This window comes from Amblyomma mixtum, chromosome 2 (assembly GCF_055824585.1).
Source record: "Amblyomma mixtum isolate Tamu chromosome 2, ASM5582458v1, whole genome shotgun sequence".
NCBI classification, from domain to species: Eukaryota; Metazoa; Arthropoda; class Arachnida; order Ixodida; family Ixodidae; genus Amblyomma; species Amblyomma mixtum.
The window spans coordinates 127,518,505-127,542,020 of record NC_143013.1 but is presented as its reverse complement, the minus strand read 5'-3'; the positions used below and the strand labels follow the sequence as shown (position 1 = coordinate 127,542,020).

General features: G+C 47.5%; 1 protein-coding gene across 1 annotated transcript in view; it reads left to right on the top strand.

Annotated features, from left to right (window-relative positions):
• The first annotated feature begins 615 nt into the window (after positions 1–615).
• Positions 616–23,516, top strand: part of LOC149360833 (uncharacterized) — a 40,866-nt gene continuing 17,965 nt past the window's right edge. The window contains exons 1-2 of the mRNA XM_089567941.1: positions 616–732; positions 16,420–16,568. Coding sequence (XP_089424067.1) covers positions 616–732; positions 16,420–16,568 — 266 coding nt within the window. The remainder of the gene's footprint in view (positions 733–16,419; positions 16,569–23,516) is intronic.

The following is a 23,516-nucleotide window of genomic DNA, read 5'->3' as shown; positions in this document are numbered from 1 at the left end:
TTGCTGTGGTTGCAGCCATGCCATGCGTTAGTCTTGTAGTTACAGAAGCAGGGGGGGGGGGGGCACGCAATCTGTAATGTGATGTTGGTGAAATGGCAGAGGAGGCTAACGATTATTCTCTGGTATTTAGCACGCTTTATTAAGAATCCGAAAACGAATTATGGTACACTTCAAGAAATAAGGCACTGCAAAATACAAAACACACGAGACGACACAGGATGGCGATACAGTGTAGCATGCATACCCAACTATCCCAGCAACAAACGTTACTCAAGAAATTATGACTCCGATGTGCTGTGACTTTCCTGAACTTCCATTTGACATTTCCATATACTGTACCGGTCGAGATAGACTAAGTTTTTAAACTCAAATCAATGCACCACGAATGCAACCGAACAGAAAGCCGTGTCAATTTCAGGCGCAACATTTCTTTTCATGCGGCAGTACGCACGGTACTCTCTGGCATGTAATATACGTTACTCAATTTGAAAACGGCCTACTGCTCGTAGTAGAAATGTTACAGTATCAGTACCTGTTACTGCATAGGACATGTGCGGGTATAAATAGGCCCGGGATAAGTTGTCCCCTGCTGCCTTCTTCAAAAAAGAGTACAGGATGCACACCCTGCGAGCTGCTGTTATGGCTGGAGCCATATTGTGTGCGACTCTCGTAGCTACAGAAGCCGCGAGAGGGCCACACAAGGTGCACCATGATGTTGCTGATATTGCAGAGGTGGGTTTTTATGCGGCATTGCATTTAGAACGCTTAATTTGACATGCAGAAACAAGTTGTGGTCCCATAGTGCTACCTCAAAACCATTCGGTCTTTTATTATCTTGCTGATATTGCTGCGTCTATAAATTTAGGCAGTCTTCCTTGAATACATTTTTAGAATATATCTCCTAAATGATATGAGTGATGCCATTCTTATAAATATGCTACGAAACTCCTCTAACTTGCACTTAAATCATTGGTTTCATTATTGAGTACCTTCCCCTACTATCCGGATGAAACCTCCTGTTTAATATTCCATCGGTGAATGTCATAAATTAGGCAGATGGAGCTTCTCTGAGGGTTGATTTAATGTTTGCCTCTCCAAGAGAATTTTATGGCGCTTAATTTCCGCCCTGACGAGTGGAAGGAGCAGCATGTTGGAGAGCTGACACGGAGTCCACGGAGCGCCATTGCCCGTTTAACGCAGCGCCTTGCCCGTTGGACAAATCACTGGGAGCCTCTAGGAGGCCTTCCAAAACAGCCCATCCACCGCCTGAAGTGACCTGAAGTCTGAATGGCCTGAAGTGACACTGCTCTCTGAAATGGCCATTGTGCGTCTGCGTTATGGTTATGATTTTAGATGAAAGGAAATGCGTAGTAACTGCCTCACACATAGGTGGACACCTCGACCACGCCTTGAGGGGAGGGAGGAAGTTTGCAGTGAAAGAGAAAAGACAGAAAGAGAAGCCGTAATGGAGGTCTGCGTCTCCATTGACGTCGCGATCGTTGACCACAACAGCACGCAGACGCGTATACCACAGGCCGTCGGACGGTACGGGTTCCTGGATATAGCAATGGTTCACACCTGCACAAAACATGACGCATACAGCTCCGGTCGGCGCAGCCTGCCCGTCTGACGCCCGAAGATTCCGTGAAGGGCCCGCAGGGGCGAAACTGTCGTGTTATCACTGAGCTCCACGGTCGGACCAGTTGACATCTTCAAAGGTTTCGTCTCCCGGTCCTGCAAATTCAAATCTACAATCCCTGTGTGGTGTCAGTGCCCGTTAAAGAACTCCAAGTCACTGAAATTACTGAAGCCCTCCACTACGGCCTCCGTCGTAGCGAGAGTAACTTTGGAATGTAGAATTCCATAAACCCAAACTCAAACCGCACACTGTCATAACATCACCTTTCGTACATCAGCGCAAGCTATCCGCATTTACTTTCATTTATACAGTATAGATGGCACTGCTTTTGCCTCAGCTCATGGCAGCCAGTTGAAATGCATAATAGAGTAGAACGCGATTGTTATCGGGTCCCATTTCAAAATTCGCATACTCATAGTTATGCATGTACGCGTCAGTTCACAACGACACCTCATGAAGTAAAAGACCACAACTCATTCGGTATGTCCACTTATATTCAGTTCGAACCATCGAGTCTTCTTCGCGTCGCTGTATGGGATGCGAGTCCGTGACGTTCAGCCGAATCTTCATAAATACGATGTATTCTTCTTTCTAGGCCTGCAGAGTATTTGGCGAAGCAGGATGCCTGTACCACACTGCGATGACGATGTGCGGTGTGTCCGAGATTTCTTCAAAGAAACGTATTTAAGCTACATGAAGTAGGCAAGAAGCTATGTTTTAGCGATGAAGTTATCAATTGGAAGGGGTAACGGTTCTGATTTTCTCACATGAGTCAAACAAATGTCCGCTTCTGATATCTGAGAGTGCACGCAGAACATATGTTTGCGACTTAATCTAAACTGTGAAAACAGGCAATGAAGAAACAAAAACAGCATTCATAGCGTGTTCTGTGTGTGCTCATCTCGTAGCATGGAAGACCTGGGTTAGATTCCCCGTATTTGCACGTTTTTTCATATGGAAGTTCTCGAGCTACACTGCCAACAACGCCGGCTACGGCTTCTTGCGACACGAGTGTTGTGTTAATATTTTGTTTCCCTAGAAAAGATACCCACAGCCGGAATGCACTGAAACACTACATATATACATCGAGTAATATTCTTTCATGGTGGCAACGATAGGGGCAAGAATGTTTGCTAACAAAAAAAATTAAACGCGGTTACGTTGATAACAACAAGTGGCCACGGTATACCACAGGTCAAAACTGCGATTACTTTTCGCCGCCGTTTGTGTAAAGATCAATGCAGATACAAGAAGGGTTGCGCCATCTATAAAGCGATATGTCAACAGCATGATTACAGCTATCACGCGTGATGGCCCGCTGCTGTGGCGCATTGGTTACGGCGCTGGACTGCTGATCGAAAAACGCTTGTTCGATACCGGCCACACCGGTCGAATTTCGTTTCAAGCGAAATTCTAGAGGCCCCTGCACTGTGCGATGTCAGTGCCCGTTAAATAACCCCAGGTGGTCGTAATTTCGGGAGCCCTTCACTACGGCGTCCCTCACATCCCGAGTTGCTTTGGGACGTTAAACCCCAATGAACCTTAAACCTATCATTCGCGATCGCCACCACAGCGGTCCGATTTCGTACAGTTATTGTGAAAATCGAAGGTCGTCTAGTCTAGTAAATATAAACAAGTAAGCCTGCATTCTGGCTAAAATTAACCAACAAATGTTAAAGAAACAAGTATGAAACTGTTTCGTTGAAATCCGACTCAAGTTTGTTGAAACGTGAAGCACGTTAAGCGTGGAAAAAATTTGGCTGCAGAACTAAGGATTGAGCGAGCTGGTGGTGATCTATCGTATTAAAATCCAACGCTAACAAACACAGACAGAAAACGAGAGGACGCCAACTGAAGGTTCTGATTTGTGTCGTTTGTGTCGTCCCGTCCTCGGTCTGTGTTTGTTAGCGGTGGCTTTTAATACGATGAAAAGTTTGGCAACTGTTGACTAAAATTCACTTCTGCTTCTTTGTTCTCTGCAACACACAACCGCAACATTTACTGCTATCCTTACGAGCTGTATTTTATCGCGAACATGCTTCAGTAGCTGTGGAAAAGCGGATGTTTTCAACGGGAGGTTATTTATGTCTACGGTTGTTCTTGCATAGCGCAGGACCGAACAATAGCTATCAATATATCGGTAAATCTTTCCTCAGTGCACCTGTATTTTTCGGTTATTCATTTTTATGAAAGCGCCTTATTGACTTTCTAAGGCAGCGTAACTGGTTTGTGTGAGCATAGAAAAAAAAATTTGAAAGAAAATTTAGCTAGGTATCAAAATAACCGGCCATACCAATCAATATCTTCATAACAGTATCTTAAGATACCTCAGAGTTGCTTCAAAACAATTGCCAAGAACGCTCAACATTGCTTTTCTATGGCTGTCTAATTTAATCGGTGTGAGCGCAGGACAAACTTTTAAAAGCAAGCATGAAAACACTAACTTACACTATTCCACACACACATCACCTTTCTAAGTGATGTCGATGAAAGGTGGACTTCTGCAATATATGAAAGTGCAGTGCGTGAGAGGCTCAGTAGTTTCTAAGGATATGCGCGTTGGATAAGACAGAGAGAACCTAAATTCAGCGTGAAAATTGCAACTTCCCTATATTAGCAGCTTAACACGTTAATATCGTACAAATTGAATATCGAATTGCTTAACGTCGAAGGTCGCTGAGTATCAATGGCTGAAGCGAAGGGAAACTTGCATCATCATGAGATTATAGTATTTTGCCAGGAACAGGGAGCAGTGCCGGACGGCAGTCAACCCCACATGATTAATGTACACAAGAACAGGGCAGCTTCACTGCACCTGTAGAACTCTGGGGGCTTTCATCGAATACAGATGGGATCTTCTGCAGGTAATCCGTAGCGCAATCAACAATTTCTCACCGTGGAAAATTGCTTCAAAGCTAGATATATCCTTCAGTCCTATAGCTTACGTCGGGATGGGGAATAATTCAGAGCTCTCTAAAAGGAACACTGTCCGAAAACTTTGGCAATTATAACGCTTGGTTGGTAACTAAAATAAAATGTAAACTGCCATATTGTTATCTGTCATGGTAGCCGTCTTCAAAACTGATGGCAACCTTTTCTTAAGGTTTATCGTTTACGAGTGGTGAAATGAGTGATAGGCCATAAAAAGTAGATATGCCCCTCTAGCCAGAAGAGAAGGATACATATCATAGCATGTAGTCATACGGATTCTCATCCTTCGTCTCAAATAAGGAAACCCCTGCGGCATTAAGGCTTAGTTCTTCATAGTGACACGTGGATTAGAGGTAGAAGAGAAAGAGAGCGCAATCGGTAGAAGTAGACGACGCTGAAGTGAAGGTCCGTTTTTACCTCGTAGACGTACGCAGGTCGAGAACCGTACCCAGCTCCTCCACCAGATAGGTATTCTCCTACAAAGCGAAAAAAAAAACAATAATGAGTGCTAAATATCTAGCACTGTTCTGGATGCATGAAGCCAAAGACATGAACATCTAGAGAAATTGAAGACTAACATTTTCAGCACAGTGAAAATGAATTCGGCCAAATTGTTACCTTACGCACTACGCATTACAGCATCGAGAATTGTAAGCTGCCAAAAATTAAGTCCATTCTTCGAGCCTTACTTTCCGTGACTTTTCTGTATAATCACCATTTAAGGGAGTGCACTCATTGTTACCAGTTCATAAAAAATGAGGTCACTCATGTCAAGAAGGCCTATTGTCAATCAAACTGATAGCAATTTTTGCAGGAATCAGGGGTATTTGTATATACTAAGACCACTAATCATAAGTCTTCTAACTCACTGAACGCCTCTACATGGAAAAGCATATTGTTACGGGGAAGTTACGGTACTACCGTTACGGTAAGTCTGTATTGGTGGCTGCTCTGAGATGGCCAGCACTCAGCTCAGACTCCGAGGGCCCAGCTACCCACTGTCAACGTCGTCGTCGTCCAGCGCACCGCCACTTCATTCACGATTCGTTCACTTATTTAGTAACCAGTTCAATGGTAACACTATCCCCCTCGGCTGAAGGCAACGTCCCGGTGCGTGTTAGGCGTGCGATGTCGAGGGTGGGTGATAGGGCTTGAGGCGAGCCACATGAACGACTTCGGATGTCAGTGGAGCGGACGTGGACTTTGGGTGCAGCGGCGTGATTTCGTATGTTACGTCGGTCACTGCCCGTAATACACGATAAAGACCTGTGTAGCGCGGCAGAAGTTTTTCACATAACGCCACACGACGGGATGAGAGCCACAGCGAGATGAGAGATCCGGCAGGGTAGCGCACATCACGGTGCAGGCCATCGTAGCGGTGTTTTGAGCCTCTTGGGAGGTGGAGAGCTTGTGACGAGCAACCTGGCGGGCGGCGTCTGCTCGGGCGATAGCGTCACGCGCATATGTAGTGACAGGGCCGGCTGTGGGCAGCAGAGTGTCGAAGGGCGGTAAGGTGTCTCGTCTAAAGAGAAGATAGAAGGGCGAGTAACCAGCGGTATCATGGCGCGAAGAGTTGTACGCGAAGGTGACAAAAGGCAAGCTGATGTCGCAGCCCCGGTGGTCGTCGGATACGTACATGGCGAGCATATCTGTCAGCGTGCGGTTGAGACGCTCCGTTAGGCCGTTCGTCTGAGGATGATAAGCCGTGGTGAACTTGAGACGAACGGAGCACAAACGAAGGATTTCGTCAACAACTCGGGAGAGGAAGCAGCTGCCACGGTCGGTAAGGAGTTGAGAGGGAGCGCCATGGTGTAATACGACGTCGTGCAGAAGGAGGTCAGCGACGTCAGTGGCGCAGCTGGTTGGAATGGCGCGAGTGATCACGTACAGCGTGGCATAATCGGTGGCGACGGCAATCGAATTGTTCCCCGAGGAGGACTCCGGGAAGGGCCCAAATAAATCAAGCCCAACACGAAAAAACGGGTCGGTCGGGATGGGAATCGGCTGCAGGTGTCCAGACGGCAGGACAGCGGGCTTCTTTCGGCGTCGACAAAGGTCGCAAGCGGCCACTTAGCGTTGAACGGAGCGTTGCAGACCAGGCCAGAAGAAACGCCGGCGCACGCGGTCGTACGTACGGGAGACACCAAGATGACCAGCCGTAGGTGCGTCATGCAGTTGTTCGAGGATAGTGGAGCGTAGGTATCGGGGAACAACTAGCAAGTGCTCAGCGCCATCAGGTCTCATGTTGCGGCGGTATAGCGCGTTCCCGTCCAGCAAAAACCGGGCCAGAGAAGTGTCGCGCCGGTCGGTGCTGAGGCGGTCGATGAGAGAGGTGAGGGTGGGATCCAAGCGCTGTTCGTCGGCAATGTGGGAGAGGTCGGAGATGGAGAGGACACAGGCATCCGATTCACAGTGTGTAGAAGGAGGATCGACGGGATAGCCTGACAGGCAGTCTGCATCTTGATGGAGGCGACCGGACTTGTGAACCACGGAAAAGGTGCATTCTTGCAATCGCAGTGCCCACCGGCCAAGACGCCTAGTAGGGTCCTTGAGAGAGCAGAGCCAATACAGGGCGTGGTGGTCGGTTATAACAGTGAATGGTCGGCCGAACAAGTATGTGCGGAATTTTCCAATGGTCCAAACAAGAGCCAGGCACTCGCGTTCTTTGATGGAGTAATTCTTCTCGGCTAAAGAAAGAAGACGACTTGCGTACGCAATCACGCAGTGCTGGCCGCGTTGTCGCTGAGCAAGGATGGCGCCAATTTCGTGACTACTTGCATCGGTGCGAAGTTCAGTCGTGGCAGACAGGTTGAAATGGGCCAATACAGGAGGGTTTGTGAGGACGGCGATAAGGTTGGAAAATGCAGTAGCCTGCTCTGGTCCCCAGGAAAAAGGAGCGACTTTCTGCAACAGATTGGTGAGAGGGCGAGCGACGGCTTCGAAGTTCGGGACGAACCGGCGAAAGTAGGAACAGAGACCGATGAAACTGCGGACATCGCTGGGCGAGCGGGGACAGGGAAAAGCACTGACGGCACGAGCTTTACCAGGGTCAGGTTGTATGCCACTCGCATTCACACAATGGGCGAGCACTTTAGGTTCGCGGCGGCCAAAAGTATATATTTTTTTAGTTGAGTTGAAGACCTGCGTGGCGGAATAGTGCCAAGGTGGACGAAAAGCGAAGCAGGTGGGTTTGAAACGAAGGCGACAAAACAATTACATCATCTAAGTAACAAAGACAGGGTGTCCACTTGAAGCCGCGGAGTAACGTGTCCATCATCCGTTCAAACGTGGCAGGGGCATTACAAAGGCCGAAGGGCATGACCTTAAATTGGTAAAGGCCATCAGGGGTGACGAAAGCTGTTTTCTCGCGGTCTCTTGCGTCAACAGAGATTTGCCAATACCCGCTACGAAGGTCGATGGAAGAAAAGTAGCGGGCGCCATGTAAACAGTCAAGGCATCATCTATGCGCGGACGAGGATAGACGTCTTTCTTCGTGACCTTGTTGAGGTGACGACAGTCGAGCAAAACCGCCAACTTTGATCTTTTTTTTTCCGAGCACGACAAGAGATGCCCAAGGGCTGTTGGAAGGCTCGATGATATCGTTGGCCAACATCTTGTAGACCTCTCGCTGGATAGTCTGGCGCTCTGGTAGCGACACACGATAAGGCCTCCGGTGTATAGGTCTTGCATCGCCGGTGTCAATGCGGTGAGTCACTACCGATGTTTGACCCAGAGGAGCAGAAGGAAAGTAAAAAATGTCAGTGTAGGACGCCAAAAGGTTGTGAAAATCCTGTGCATGCTCGGGGCTCAGGTCAGAAGCAATCATCGCAGAAATGGATTGCGGAACGTTGGCCGCGATGTCGGGCGTTTGAGAGACAGTAGAAGGCGGTTCAGGCGAGAGAGCAGTGACGGTACAGTCGGTGAGAGAAGACAAAGTAGCAAGCGATATGTCTGCAGGAAGAACTTGTGGTGACAAGCTGAAGTTGAGGACAGGAAGGTAGGTGCTATTCTTAGTGGCGCTCACGATGAGGTGCGGAAGAACAAAATTGCGGGAGAGAACGACATCGGCAAGTGGGCAGGCAAGATAATCCCCATCAGGAACCGCAGGAAATGGTGACATAGGCAGATAAACGGCAGAGTCGGGGGGCAGGCGAGCGTACTCGGTGGAGCGAAGGCGGGGCATGGAGCTTGAGGGTGTGTCGGCAGACCTGAGAGGCAGGTCCAATCGTAGAAGGCCGCTGGAGCAGTCGATAAGGGCAGAGTGAGCAGTTAGAAAGTCGAGACCAAGGATCACATTGTGAGGGCAGTGTTCGAGGACGGTGAACAAAACTGGAATGTGATGATTGGCAACAGTGACGCGGGCAGTGCACAGGCCAGTGACGGCAGCAGTGCTGCCATCGGCAACGCGAACGGTGGGCGCAGCGGCAGGGGTCTGGACTTTTTTGAGGCGACGGCGAAATGATAAGCTAAGAACCGAGACTTGGGCACCAGTGTCAATGAGGGCAGAAACAGGAACACGCTCCACAAAGACATCGAGCAGATTACAGGGCGAAGGCTGGGTCAGTAGAGGATTTTCAGGTCGGGGCACCAATGCAGCATCAGCTCCTGGAGCTGCACTGGCTAGTTTCCCGCGATGCGGCCTGCAGAGGACGGTGAGTAACTGCGGTGCGGAAGTGGTGAGCGGGAACGGTGTACGGTCGGGCAGGGAGAGCGGCTGGTTCTACGAGGAGGCGGTGTGGACTCGGCGCTGGGTGGGTCATTCCGAGGCGTGAAGCGACCGGGTCCATAGTCATAACGGCGGTCAACGTAGGGCAAAGGTCGGGGTGGTGCGGACCAACGGCTGCGGCAGTGGCGAGAGATGTCCCCTACGCGCGAGCACGTGGAGCAGATCGGCCAGTCGTCAAGGGCACGCCGCTCATCTGGATTGCGATATCTTGGGTAACTTGGGACGAACGTGCTGCGGGCCGTAGCGGTAGCGACCGCTGGAGAGACGGGGCTCGCACTCCGAGGTTCGACGGGATGGCTAGAGGGCATGCCCAAGTTGGCGACCTCCTGGCGGACGACAGCTTGAATAAGGGATATTGTGGCAAGGGTGTTGTCCGACAAGGGCGCGTTGGTCGTAACAGGAGCCAGGGCCTCCAATTCACGGCGCACGATGCGAGTCACGTTGTCGGATGTGAAGGCTGCCTCAGCGTCGGCAGATCCTCGCACGAGGAACTGGCAGCTGTGTTAGACAGGCGGTCAAAGCGGTGTGCAATGCGCCGGTTCTTGGCCTGCTCGAAGCGTCGCGACACCTGCAGAACGGAGTCAACCGTAGAGCAGTCCTGGCATAGAAGGAGGTGGAAGGCATCGTCGGCAATGCCTTTAAGAATGTGGCCTACCTTATCGTCTTCGGTCATGTTGGGATCGACCTTTCAGCACAGTGCCAAGACGTCTTGGATGTATGTAATATATGATTGAGTGGCCGTTTGGGCGCGAGCTGCAAGTTCTTTTTTGGCAGCAAGCTGACGGCCAACTGGTTTCCCAAACAGGTCACGGAGCTTCTGCTTGCAGACATCCCAAGTGGCAATTTATTCTTCCTGGGTTTCGAACCAGACGCGTGCGGTGCCGGCAAGATAAAATATCACATTGGCCAGCATCAACGTGGCGTCCCACCTGTTGTGCTGGCTAACACGCTCATAAAGCGAGAGCCAGTCCTCGGCGTCCCCTCCATCTGTACCGCAGAATGTGCCCGGGTCTAGAGAGTGGGCTACGACGACAGTTGGCGTGGCAGGCGCAGACGGAGGGGCCGGGTGGGTAGTCATCTCGACGGTTCGGCCCATCGGCTCGTCGGATCATCGGCATGTTGGCTCGAACCCGCGACCTCCACCAAAAGATGTTACGGGGATGTTACGGTACTACCGTTACGGTAAGTCCTTATTGGCGGCTGCTCTGAGATGGCCAGCACTCAGCTCAGACTCCGAGGGCCCAGCTACCCACTGTAAACGTCGTCGTCGTCCAGCGCACCGCCACTTCTTCGTTCACGATTCGTTTACTTATTTAGCAACCAGTTCACCGGTAACACTAATTCTAATAGGAAATATTCTAATAGGACAGGTACTGTAAGGTCTTCGTGCGCACCTGTTTGTGTGCGTTTATTTTGCTTGGCTATTTTTTTTACAGTTGCCCTCTTAGGAGCCGGAGGAAAAACTTTATTTCGTCAGAACCTGTGTATTACTCTTGGTCTGTCTGGCACCGCAAGCAACCCCGGCTTCGGTTGTGAGAAAGATAGTCCAGCCTCCCCAGAAAGCTCCTCTGTAACATTTACTGCCAGCTGCGGTGTCTCTTCCAGCTGACCATCACTACCCCTAGTAACCCATAGCGTAACGTCGTGCACGTAAAACATATGTTTTGTCCCGGAATCTCCTCCAGCCTCGGCGGCAACCTAATTAAAGCAAGATTACACAGGGACGGCGACATAACAGAACCCTGTGCATCTATCTCCCTTCCCGCCAGAGGGAAGGAGTCGGACTTAATTTCTCCCACCGAAATGTCAGCAGTTATACCGTTAAGGAAAGATTTAATCTATCAGAAGGTCCTGCCTCCTGGGTTTATGTCCGAACGGTTGTTTAAATTGGCCTCGGGGGCCACATTATCGAAAGCCTTACTCAGGGTTTCCAAAATGGCTTTAGTCCCCGTATCATACCCTGGGTCCACAATGTCCCTCTTACGCAGTATCATAATCTCTTCTGCTGAAACGTTTGCCCTAAATCCAATGATTGTGGCCCGAAGCAGCTCACCATCGTCTACATAGTCCTGAGGCCGTTGAGAACCACATGATCCATCAGCTTCCCCACACAGGAGGTCAACGTTATGGGGCGTAGACTCTCAATGCACAGCTTCTTTCCCGGCTTACGAATAAAAAGTTATTGTAGCATGTTTCCACTTAGGTGGCAGCTCTCCGCGCCAGCATTTATTCGCCACGTCGGTGGCATAGAAATGGCTCTCCACCGACTTGTAATCCAAGTGTTTCATTCAGAACCTTATTCGTCACTCCGTCTGGTCTGGCCGCTGACGCGGTGCGAAGCTTCCCCATGGCAAATTCCACTTCCGCCAGCGTAAAATACGCGTCTAGTCCCGGGTTCTCCCTTCCCCTTAAATGGGGTAGTAAACCTGGCGTACTATTATTGTTACCACCCTTGAGCACCTCCACGAAATCATCCACGGACCCTGCGTATTGATGTAATAACCTCGCCATCTGTTTTTTTTTATTTCAGATGTTTGCCACCAGGCATATGAGAAAGGGAGAGAAAGTTAGAAGGAGTGTAAAGAAGCCTCACTTAAAAGTGGCAAAAGTTCTCGATAAAGCGATGAGCATGTGTCCACTTGCGATAATCGCCTGCAACGTCCCATCGCAGGCCTACCTTCCTTAGGAAGCGTCGTCTCACGGAGGGCATAGCAGGGCAAGTCCACAGCAAGTGTTTTTCGTCACACAGGTCTGGCGCAGCACCAAAATGGGGACATCTGTCAGTCACTTGTAAACGTTTTTCACGCCAATTATGACCCACAGAGGGAGTCAGAGCCGCTCCAGCCCGAATGCGGCTCATAGATACCTCCTCCTCGCGAGTGAGTCTACGGGGGAGAGGTTATGAACACAGACAAATTAGAGCACGCGTTCGCTTAATAAAAAGTTTGTTTCTGGGAAACCTGGGACAGGAACGAATCTGGGGGAAGGGGGGAAGGTGGAGGGATGTCTGATGTGTCAAGCTGTTACATTGTATCCACATGAATATTAAGCGGATAGTGAGTTTGGCCGCGAATCCAGTGTATACGCACAGAACAGGGGTACTTTCTGCAAAGTATGTGAATAGGTTGTGTAATTTGGAATGTGCGCCGGACAGCCTCAAGCTCCTAAAGGGTGGCAAGAAAGTGAGTGTAAATGTGAATAGTATCTAAAGTGGGCACGAGTGGAAGGGAAGCGATTGCATTGTGTATCTCTTGAAGCTCCAAGGCAAGGGGGAAGCAAGTATCCGCGCTATATGTAGCGCGGGAGTAAAGATGATGGGACGGACTGTAAACTGCGGTAACTCCCTGGAGTGCTGTGTGTGAGGCATCGGTGTATATTATGCGCCCTGAAGGTAGGTGTGCGGCTGATAACGGCGTCGAAGCAGAGGATCGATTGTCTGTGAGTTTACAGTATGCCCATGGAGAATGAGTCTGTAAACGGTGAAGCTGAGGCATCATTTTGCGTGCTCTGTTCGTCTCACGCTGGTCGATTATTTCCCTTAATGTATTAAGTTGAGCGTGCTCTTGGAGAATGGCTATGTGTGTGATATGAGGAAGATAGGTTTTGCGCGCATAGTCTCCCGGTTGATTGATTGGAGATGCACTGTCGACGGGTGAGGCGTTGAAATTGGGCCTGGTACACTATCCGCAGATGGAGCATGGAGCGCATGAGCTGACGGGCAGTATCAAAGCGCTCTCCTCCAAAGCGCATAGCTATCAGTCGGATCAGACTGAAAATAGAGAACGGTGACGTACCTACGGAGAACGGTTACGTAGAACGATTACGGAGGACGGTTACGTACGTCTGCAGCCAGAACAGCAAGGCCGTCTTCCGTTCGAATTTCAGGACGGAACTCAATTTGAGATTCCGGATAACAATCATTCGATTCCAGCCACCATGACAAGCGAGCTGCTAGGATGTATTCATAAAGGTTGCAGACAGTAGACGTAAGAGGGGTAGGGCCGAAAGAGAAAATGGTGGCTGACTTGATTTGGTTATTGGTACAATGATAGAATGCTTCCACTCTGCACGAATAACTCGAGAATGCCACAGCTCATTGAATGCGTCAAGGAGGGACTATAGTGCAGGTCCTTCCAAACTGCGAAGCAACGAGTTAGGTACGCCGTCGTGTCCGGTAGCAGTGCTTGTTTTTAGGCGATCTATGGAGGCCAGCAGTTCTGTCATGGTAAAATCTGTAGTAATCTCATAAGGGGGCTCAGAAATCGATAATATGGGAGGAGTAGGAACGCAATCATGATGTGAAAAAAACTGACGGGCTGCGTGTTGTGAAAATGAAGCTTCATCCACATTCAGAGAAGAGGGAATTCTTTCGATGTAATCAGCTACTTCAGAAGTGCGCTTCATGACGTGAAACAACCGCCAAAGATTTCGATTATCCTGTGTAGAGGAGAGGTGGCCACACCATGCAGCCCTGCGTTGTCTGCTAAGTCGCTTTGAGTAGCGCCGCGCATATGCAGTATCCCAGTGAAAAGCTGCAAGAGCTGAAGTATCCACGGGATTACGAAAAGCATAATGACCCGTACGGCGACGAATAGCGCAGAGATTAAGGAGATGCATGTCCGCATTCGAACCATTCTCATTTGCAGTAGTGGAGAGTGTATGAGACGACAAAACAGCCGAGATGTAGACAGAACAGTGGATGGGTACAATGCAGATAACCGATTATCTGCGCTGACGGAATCCTATGATGTAAAGCGCATGCTGCGGCGTATTTTCCGGAGACTCAAATGTGTGATGAAGATTAAAATAGGGCTGTGATCACAGCTTCAAGTATATGGTTCAACAGACCAACGAAGGTTGCCGTGGCCTAAGCACCAAGACAAATTAGGTAAATACGGACCATCCCGTGGGCGTGTTGAAAGTTTGCGGTTGATTTAGTTGTTGAATGATCTGGAAAGGTGCCATGAATGTGTGCACCCCGGAAGGAATTAAAAGGGTAGCCCCACGAAGTGTCCGCGCGGTTGAAGTCTCCGACAATTAAAATACGGGTGCCCGAGTAGTTATTGCGGATGAAACGAATCCAACCTAGGCTGGGAGATATTGTTCCCGGACGACCATAGAAAGATACAAGTATCAGTGGTGTATGTGCAGGTTTACGAGAAGGCTAACGACCACTTGACGAGTGTTACACCATCGTGAAAGATCGATCGGTGTCTCAATCCATGCGTCTTAATCCACGCCCCTAAGACCGCAATATTTTCTTCATCCTTGTTTTTTCTCACCTTCTAAAATTTGTCCCAGCATTCTGGGATCTTAGTTTCAAACACCCTGTCCTTGCGCTTCGCTGTCCGAAACACCCTGGACAGGATGTAGTGATCACTGCTGAGCGCCTGCCCTGTGTTCGTCCATTTGGCTTCCCGGATTCCCCCGCACCAACGTTAGGTACGGAGGGGTGTTGACGCTTACACTGTTTCCTACCCGTGTGTGATCTTGCGTGTTATTTAGGAACGTCATCCTCAAGTCCTGAATAATTTACGCAGCGTATTACCCTTCGGACTAGCGCTTACACAACCCCACTCCGAGTGCGGCTCATTGAAATTCCCTACAACTGCCAGTTCGGTCTTTGCCGCTATTTTTTTAGTTTTAACCAGGAGCTGCCGTATTCTTGTTTCCTTGACTTAATGAGAGCTAAGCATGTTCAGCACAAAGAGATAAACTTCCCATTTCTTTAACTTCTCATCTCCAGCAGGACGTAGTCCTCTCGGCCGCTAAGATATCCTTCGCCGCTTCGCCGAGACGCCGGGCGCCTTTGGATGGGCGGTCTGAACCTCGCCGTAACGGAAGGGAGGAAGATGGGAGTGAGCAAAGACACTGTATTCACTAGACATGCCTTTATTTATCACCAACCATCGAGCTGGCATGGCGGAGTGGTTAGGGTGCTCATCTCGCTCTCCGGGGACCCTGGTTCGATTCCCCAACTCGACTAGTTTACTAATCGGTTTTATTTATTTTTCTGGTCTGAGTAGTTTTCTAGCCAGTCTAGTTCTGACTAGAAAGTCTAATGAGGCTAATTGTTTAAATAACTAATTAACTAAACTAGGTCCCGCTTATTTGGAGCATCACTATACCATCCCTTTAATTGGTTGTACGTTTACTAGCCAAAGTACATTGGCCTAGTTTGAAATTCGCGCACTGTGACGTCCCGACCGTTTCAACCAATTGAAAAGCGTGACATTTCTATCGACAACTCCTGTTTACAACGATGAAGCATTAAAGGCTTCCAACTGAATAATTGTTTCTTCGGAACAAACCTTGCGACGGTGGCGAGCTCTGAGCGGCGGCGGTTGAGGTCTGAGGTCGGTAGGAGACGGACATCCTCCCGCAGGCTCGCATAGGATGACAGACTTTCGTAAGTCCAAGGGCGGCCCAGGTCAGGTATTCTATTCTATGCTGCTGTCGTGAATTAAACTGCAGTTTCTATTTATTGTTGTAATGAAGTGTTTAATTAAATCAGTTTTTCCAGCTAATCACGCCAATTCGAGAGGTTCATTTGGCGAAGCAGGTAGACAGGACCTAAAAGAGGAAGGAATCAGAAATATTTGTTTTTTTATTATTTACTTTTTGCCCTACTATTTTCAAGAACGCATGGCTATGCATATGCAAATCACTTAGTTTCAAGGTGGACTTCAGAATATTTTCAGAAAAAGGTAGTGTCAATGGAGCCTGTCTTCTGCCACACTAACAATGGCCACATCTTGTTGCAAACGAGCAGGCTTCACCAATTCATAACAGAGCTACTGGCTACTCTACACCCGAAAGTTTACCTTAGAGCGCTGCACGCAATAGGCATGTGTATTGTTATGGCATAAAGCTGTCATACGATGTCACTGTACAGCTGCAGAGAACTGAGAATCGTCGTAGAATATAATTCTCATTATACAAGCTGCTTGTTTGGCAAGTGCGCTACAAACATATAGAAACAATGCAGCTACGGGGTGCACCGTGCACCACGGTAAAATTTTCCAATTTTCACTGCAACTGACCGAATTTTCCAAAGAAGGAAAAGAAGGGAACTGAAAAGCAGATTCAGTGACCACATCGCATTGGTTCTCTCGATACGCAGGTTGTACGCTTCTTCGGGGACCCCGTTGCCGTAATGGACATTGACAACGACGATATCCTCGACTGCTTGACAGCAAGAAGGACACAATACGACCCGGATGGTTGGAGCGCCACGTACCTCTGGTCTGTGCAAGGTTCCGCCGGAGAAAGGTCAGGTTTCGCCCACATCGTCTATGCGTCTGAAGTAGGCAAGTTAGGCTCGAGTTGGGCCTGGAGTCAGGCTTTATTCAACTGCAGGTTGCGACAAGCGTGATGTACATTTTGTAAAGACGACCACCTACGCATAGGCTGAAGAATTTGTTCTTGGGGTATTAGGTTTATAGTTCAAAGATAGTAAGAGCCCGTGCCGCGTGCTGCTGTCAGCGTGTTGTTTCTTGTTGACGGTCACTATTTTAAAGTGCTGTTCTCACAGCGTAAACCTGATTTAAAACATCCGCCACCCGCACAGGACGCGAATGTTCTGGTAATGGGATTGCGATGCAGTACGTAAAACTAGACTACTCTCTCCACTCTGAGAATTTCCAATGGCAGTTTTTAAAACGAAGTCATCTTGCATGCTAAAGTAATTCATACAACTGAGTGCGTGAAAGGCGTGAGCAATTATTTCATAGAGCTAAAATTTGTTTACTGTGTCTAATACACTGCAAATTAAAAATATATTGCCCTCCAAGAACGCAGCCGGCGAGTGGCCTATTTAGTGGCGAATGGCATATTTAGAGTATTACATGTCTCAAGGCTGCAAGAGAAGCCGGCGGGTGATTCTGTGTTTTTCATGGTCCAGTGTACAGAGAGCCGTGACAAGGCGAAAAACCAGCAATGAAAGTGGGATGAAGTGGTAAACCAAGTCATCTTAATTGGAATGACGCATAATTGAAGGCTCCTACAGATTATTGTGGTTATTAGAAATTCAACACATTTTAGGAGTGCACAACTCTCTAAACAGGTTGAGATAAAATATCTTAGAGAATGAAATAAGCGGCAACAATACACGCATACTCTGAACGGTAGCTTAATAGTCTCAAAACTGAAATATTATTACGTACCTTCAAATTTCAGTTTCGCAAATGTCACAGTCAGAATATAATTTAGAACAACATAGGAGGACGTTAACTGAGCATAGTTCTAAAATGCTTTACAAAAACATTCAATTGTGAATTCAGATTAGTGGTTAACGGCCTTCTGAGGTTATAGAATGAAAATTGGTCACCTGAATGTGATGCTACACGAGAGTACACGGCTAGCAACGGATCACAGTAGTGCCGTGCATTCGAAAACTGCGAAAAGTAAATTATTTCTAGTTATCAGTTCTGTAGTGACACCACAGAATGAATACATTAATTTTTGGCAAGTCTTTTAGCAACAGTGTAATATTCTGAAGGGTTAAAAGTTGTACGAGTATTTAGTATTTAGTAGCTTTACTGCCTTTATTCGAGCGTATTGTTTGTCTATAAGCGTCTGCATAGCGAGTGCATATTTTATGCGCACGCGTAACGCACTCGTTCTGGTCCTATACCCGCTACACAAAGCAACCAAACTGGCGCCGATTCGATTTCCTTCTTCTCTTCGGCGCACCATAATCCCGGAAAAGTTTGGTCGCAAGGCCAAACATTGGCCATTACTCTTTCCCCATATTACACACTTGTTTTGGGGAGCTTGGTTTGGGGAACAACAGGGGTAACAAATCTTCATAGATTGCATTTGCTGCAGAAAAAAGCCGTCCGGTCCATAGCAAATGTGCCATTCCTTTTCCCCACAAGAAATATCTTTATAAAGTATGATATCCTTCCAATCTTCGCGTTATACTATTACAGGCTTCTATTATGCTATAAATACTCTTCACAACAACGTGACAATCACTTCATTGTAGTTGGACTACTGAGAGAAAATAACAGCTGCCGTAACACTACCTACAAAGAAACTTGGATCACTCCAACACCAAGAACTTACTCTATGAACCAGTCCTTAAGTTACAACATTCCCCTCTTGCTAAACAAACTAATCCATGACAATTTTGATATTACCAGAAATTCAAAACACAATATCCGTGACTACTGCCGAGACAATTTCAATCTGTGAAAGAAGCAGACATGATTTTTTTTTGTTCAAAGTTTGGGACATCTATCTTGTATATTTTAGTGATGCATAACATTTGCTTTGAGTACATGTGTGTATTGCGGCTTTCGTTTGGCATGTGTGTTCGCGCTTCGCGTAAATGTGGATCTGCATCGCATACCCATGACATTACTAATTGATGTAAATGATGTGACCCTCGCCTTCCTTCTGTACTGCCACTGTCTCAAGGAGTCGGAACCTTCAGTCAAGATGTTACCACAGCTTTTAGTCCAGGCTGCTCCTTTGTAAGAAAGGAAAATAAACTTGAACTTGAACTTGAACTTGTTTCCAAGAAACAGACCTGGCCGAGCTGTATCCTAAACTCACCAGCTTTAGAGGCGATGAGCGGTCTACGTCGCGCGCAATAAACGAAATCTCTGTCTCCTATACAACCAGAACATGCAACTCCCCGCAAACACTTGTGGCGTGATATGCGCGCAGCTGTGCAGAAAAGAAACGTGATGAATACGAACTTAAGATCGAGGACATGACCATGCTTTCGAGGAAACTGCGTGCTTGAAATTTGTCATATACCGCCTTTAATCAGCGTTTGCAGTGCTGATCAAATGCCTTTGACATCGGCTTTTAATATCCCTCCCCGGGGGGCATTTGGAGGCGATATATCTCAATAAACATGCTAACTTCATCCTGCTGTATAATATGGTGTAATTCGGGGCTATGTTGCCCTTCAACCGCCGCAGTTGAAATCTTCAGGCCAAGATCACAGCATCCCATCTCGGCTATGAATGAAGGATCAATGCAAAACCACACGTGCACCACGCAGTACTAGTGAAAGCTAAAGAGCTCTAAGTGAGTGAAGTTTATCTGGAGCTCTTCACTATGGCGTGCCTCGTAACCAATGAGAAGCTTCAAATCTGTCATAACCTACCACATGCCAACATTCCTGCGAAGCACATGGTTAGCCTAGCACGTCATGAAATAGCTTGTTCCCAGAATTCATCTCCGGTCCAAGGCTATTTGGGATATTACTAATGCCTGCTGGTTCCATAATACATGTATGCACTTTTGCTCTCAATTCCCTTTAGCATTGTCTTGCGTTGCTGTCTGCAAAGTGGTTAGTAATAAAGCGACCGCTCGTTGAATATTAAGCACGCCATTCTTTCTGGGGGAACAAAACATTAAATCATCTAAGGTGCCGGACTGCGCAACAGTTTTCGCAAAAACTCTGTAGAAGATATATGCCGGCAATTTTGAGATGAGCGCATGCGGCCGCCTTTATGTATCCCGATGCTCTAAACGATGTTCAGAAAGCGCGATTTGCGACTGTGCACTGGCAAGTAAAGTACCAAAAAATTACGCACGGCTAAACCTCCTTCCTCCCCCTTCCCCCCCCCCCCTCCCCTTCCCCCTCGCCTCCAGACAGTCAGACTTTTTTTGCACATAGAGGCGGCCATTCAAACTGAAAGGTCGTACGGAACAGCAACGTACTCTTCAACAGAAGCGTTTGTGAACAGCGGATTGTTCTTCACCCAAGAAATGCCAAATGCCAAACACTGCTGAGCTGTATAGTGGCAAAAGCTAAAAGCACATTATTTTGGTTAAGAAACGATGGTGGCTTTTTGTCGATGTGAGCACAAGAGAGAGTGAAAACTATAATAAACATGACGAGTACTCGTTAAATTAAAACATTGTAATGAAAGGAAATCAGTGAGACTTTATCGCTAGGCGGCCACGTGGTTGGACATGCCAAGGATGGCAAGCTTCACCACTTCAAATTGTTTTATCCATTGTCAATGCCATATTAAAATTATAACTGGTAGTTTCTTGGCTATTGGGGTGTTCAATCTTCAAAGTATGAGCCAAGATTGCTTCATTTTGAACCATAATCTCACCGCATATTTAGGTCAGTGTCCGGCTCTTTTAAACGTTTTCTCTTTGTCTCATATTTCTGGCTAAAATCAACATTGACAGTCCTAAGCGTTTGAAAGAGTTTTGTTTTTCGGCTGCCAGTAAACTGATCTCAATCAGCTAAGAACTGTTCTCCAGCTTAGTCGAGCCCATTCTTTCTTCCCGTAACTTGTTTCACAGCATTACTATCAATTGCCTGAAATACCGTAGTCACAAGGATCCCACCGCTCCCTCAACATCGATAGTACCGGAATCCTAATACATAAGCAATGAAATGTCAAAATATTGTAAAATTACTGACCGATCCCCTTACCGTACATTGCCTACCAGCTGTTTTCAAATTTATTCGCTAACTGAATTCGACCAGTCTAGGTGTAGTATCCGTGAAGGATGGTAACATGAGTTTTAGCAGCATGTCTGGAGTTGCCGCCCGACCGCGCTGTATTTTATTTGTAGTGTACGGTGACATGCTTTTAGGGTGACGCGGCTGTTGTGAATGGGGGCACAGCCCGCGAGCTTGCCTGCGTGGGTTTGCGTGTCCGATGTCCCATGGCCCGGAGTTATATTGCCCAGCGAGCACATCCCAGGTAGCACACGACGGCGGGCCAATATTGGAAATCCACTGGCAAAGCGTGGCCCTAACTAGGCCCAGAGTTGCCAGTGAGCATCCGATATTGGTTGTGCCACTCCTTAGCACATCCAACAATGGCCCTGGTTGTCCGTCGCTTTACCAGTATTGGCTGAGCCCTCATTAGATCCTGGCTCTCATGGGCCAGGTTAGCCAGGATTGCCCCACTGTTTGCCATTGCTGGCTGTGCGATCATCGAATAATGGCTATCATGGGCCATGTTAGCCAGTGTTGTTCCACTCTTTGCCAGAATTGGCTATGCCATTTCCGGGAGCTGGCTATATTGGCCTAGGATTACCACCGCTTATCCAGTGTTCAAAGTATACTGGCAAACGTTGGTAAACATTGTGTCATCCATTAAAATGGGTTCAAAATTAATTTTATTGTCGAGTACCATATCGGCAGTTCATAATTTTCGAACGCGCTAAAACATGCGAGTTCAAAGATTTGGTTTTATTTATTATTATATTTTAAGCGAACACTTTTGCAGTTTGTGAGCAAAGCTACCCATGATTCCGTTGGAAAAACTGCACTCTGGTTGCGCAGTGAGCAGCAATAATACGTTTAGAATTGCGATCGAAGTCCTGTTGATCAGAATTAACGTTCTGATTACACCCGAGACGCCTTCAACAAAAATTGTGAACAGGTGCCTTCAACAAAAATGAAATAAGTTTCATTTTATTAAATTTTTGGAATAAAAAATCACTTTTTTTTATTCGCTCTAGGAATTCACTGCCGCAGTGCGCAGCTGGTGTCTGCTTCAGGGAGATCGCGATACAAACGTAATAGATTAGCGCAAGTGCATTCGCTAAACCGAAATTGTGCTCAGTTTTGGCAACGTCCAGAAACGAAGCAGTCGCCTCGTAATTTTGAATTATGCGTTGCGCTCGTGAAATATTAGGCGGGTGCTTCATAAACGCACGCGGACACGTGCTAAGCGATTCCTACGCTTCCCTACGTCGTGCCCTGTGATTGCGCCTTTCCCGTGTTTTCTGATTTGCTATTTCCTTCCTTTTCTGCAAATCGTTGTGTTGGAAATTGTTGTTTTTGACCATTTTATTCTTCTGTTGCGTAATTTGCATTGGGGCAATATAGCTCTTGCTCACGTCCTTGCATATTTACTCGCAAGTTTTTTTTTCTTTCGAACATGACCTTTATTGATGAAAACCGTCGAAAGTAGTTGCGAACCACAATTCAACATGCCTTTGTTTGTTTTTGCTTTTTTGCGCGAAACTTCCACACCAACAAACAATTTGAGGATTCTTCGACGACCACTGAATAAATGGACTGACAACTGGCGTTAGACGCATGTTAACCTAGCTTGTTTGGCGCATGTACGGTACATGAAACTATGAAAGAGCGCGCATTCTGCTTGGATATTTTTTTTGCTTTATATTTTTGTTATTATGTGGTAACATTTTAAGCTATCTTGAACTAACAGAAGCCACATCATACGGCCCCACAAAATACGCGAGTGTCTCAAGTCGTTTTGGCGAAATGCATCTTGAAGCTCCAAGTTTTTCACTTCAAAATTTTCAGGCTTTTGCTGCAGCTTTGTAGCAATACTTTGACGCTTCCGTGTTTCCCATCCACTTCTCTCTTGTAGATATTCCTTTCTGTACTGCCTGTGGCCATGTGACTCATTCTCCAAAAATTCCAAACCCTTTTCACGTGTTTTGGCCTCTTTCCCTTTCTCTTTCAAGTCTTCAAGTCCAATATCTCCCCACCTGTTCTCCCGGCCGTGCCCTTTTCCAGGTAGCGGGCTAACACCCCACCCCGCGAAGCGCTATTTTTTCTTTCTGGTTGTCACTTTCTCAAACCTGTTTTCCCTCGCGCGCAGCTACGCGCTTCGCTGTTCCTCCACCTCCCTGTCTCCACCTTTCAGCTCGAGGACTTTTCTCGGAACCACAAAACCTGTGTAAAGGAAAATTCCTCTCTCCCCTCCAGCCAACCCCCCACCCCCCCACACCATCGTCTCCACTGCTCGTCTTGGAACCGCGCGACTCATCACAATAAGACATTCTTGACTGCACGGCGGAGCTCAACCACGTGCAAACCAACGCGACGAAAATGCATGCACACTCGAGCTAGCACCGTTCATAGTCTGCGCACGCGAAAAGCCACACTCATATATTAGGAGAGCTCCGACGCTGTTCGTACCGCCTGCAAGATCTTTTGTAAGTACTAAAACTCTTTTATCTTGATATACGTCTGGAAGTTAAAGTGGTTTTTGTAGTAAATGTTGCTTTGACTACATGCGCCTTTATTTTTTCGGCAGGAGAAGAGAGCGAGCCAAAAAGCACGAGGACGACTTCTGTGTACCCACTCTCATTGCGAAATGGCTTGCTTGACGTCGTGCGCAGTGGAATTGTGGCCGAATGGTGAGAATTTAATTTTTCGTCTTTGGTGAGATGAACTCACTAAAGATTCACTACTTTGACTAACAGCGGGTTTGAACTCATATGAATTGAGATAGGATGCATTCGGGA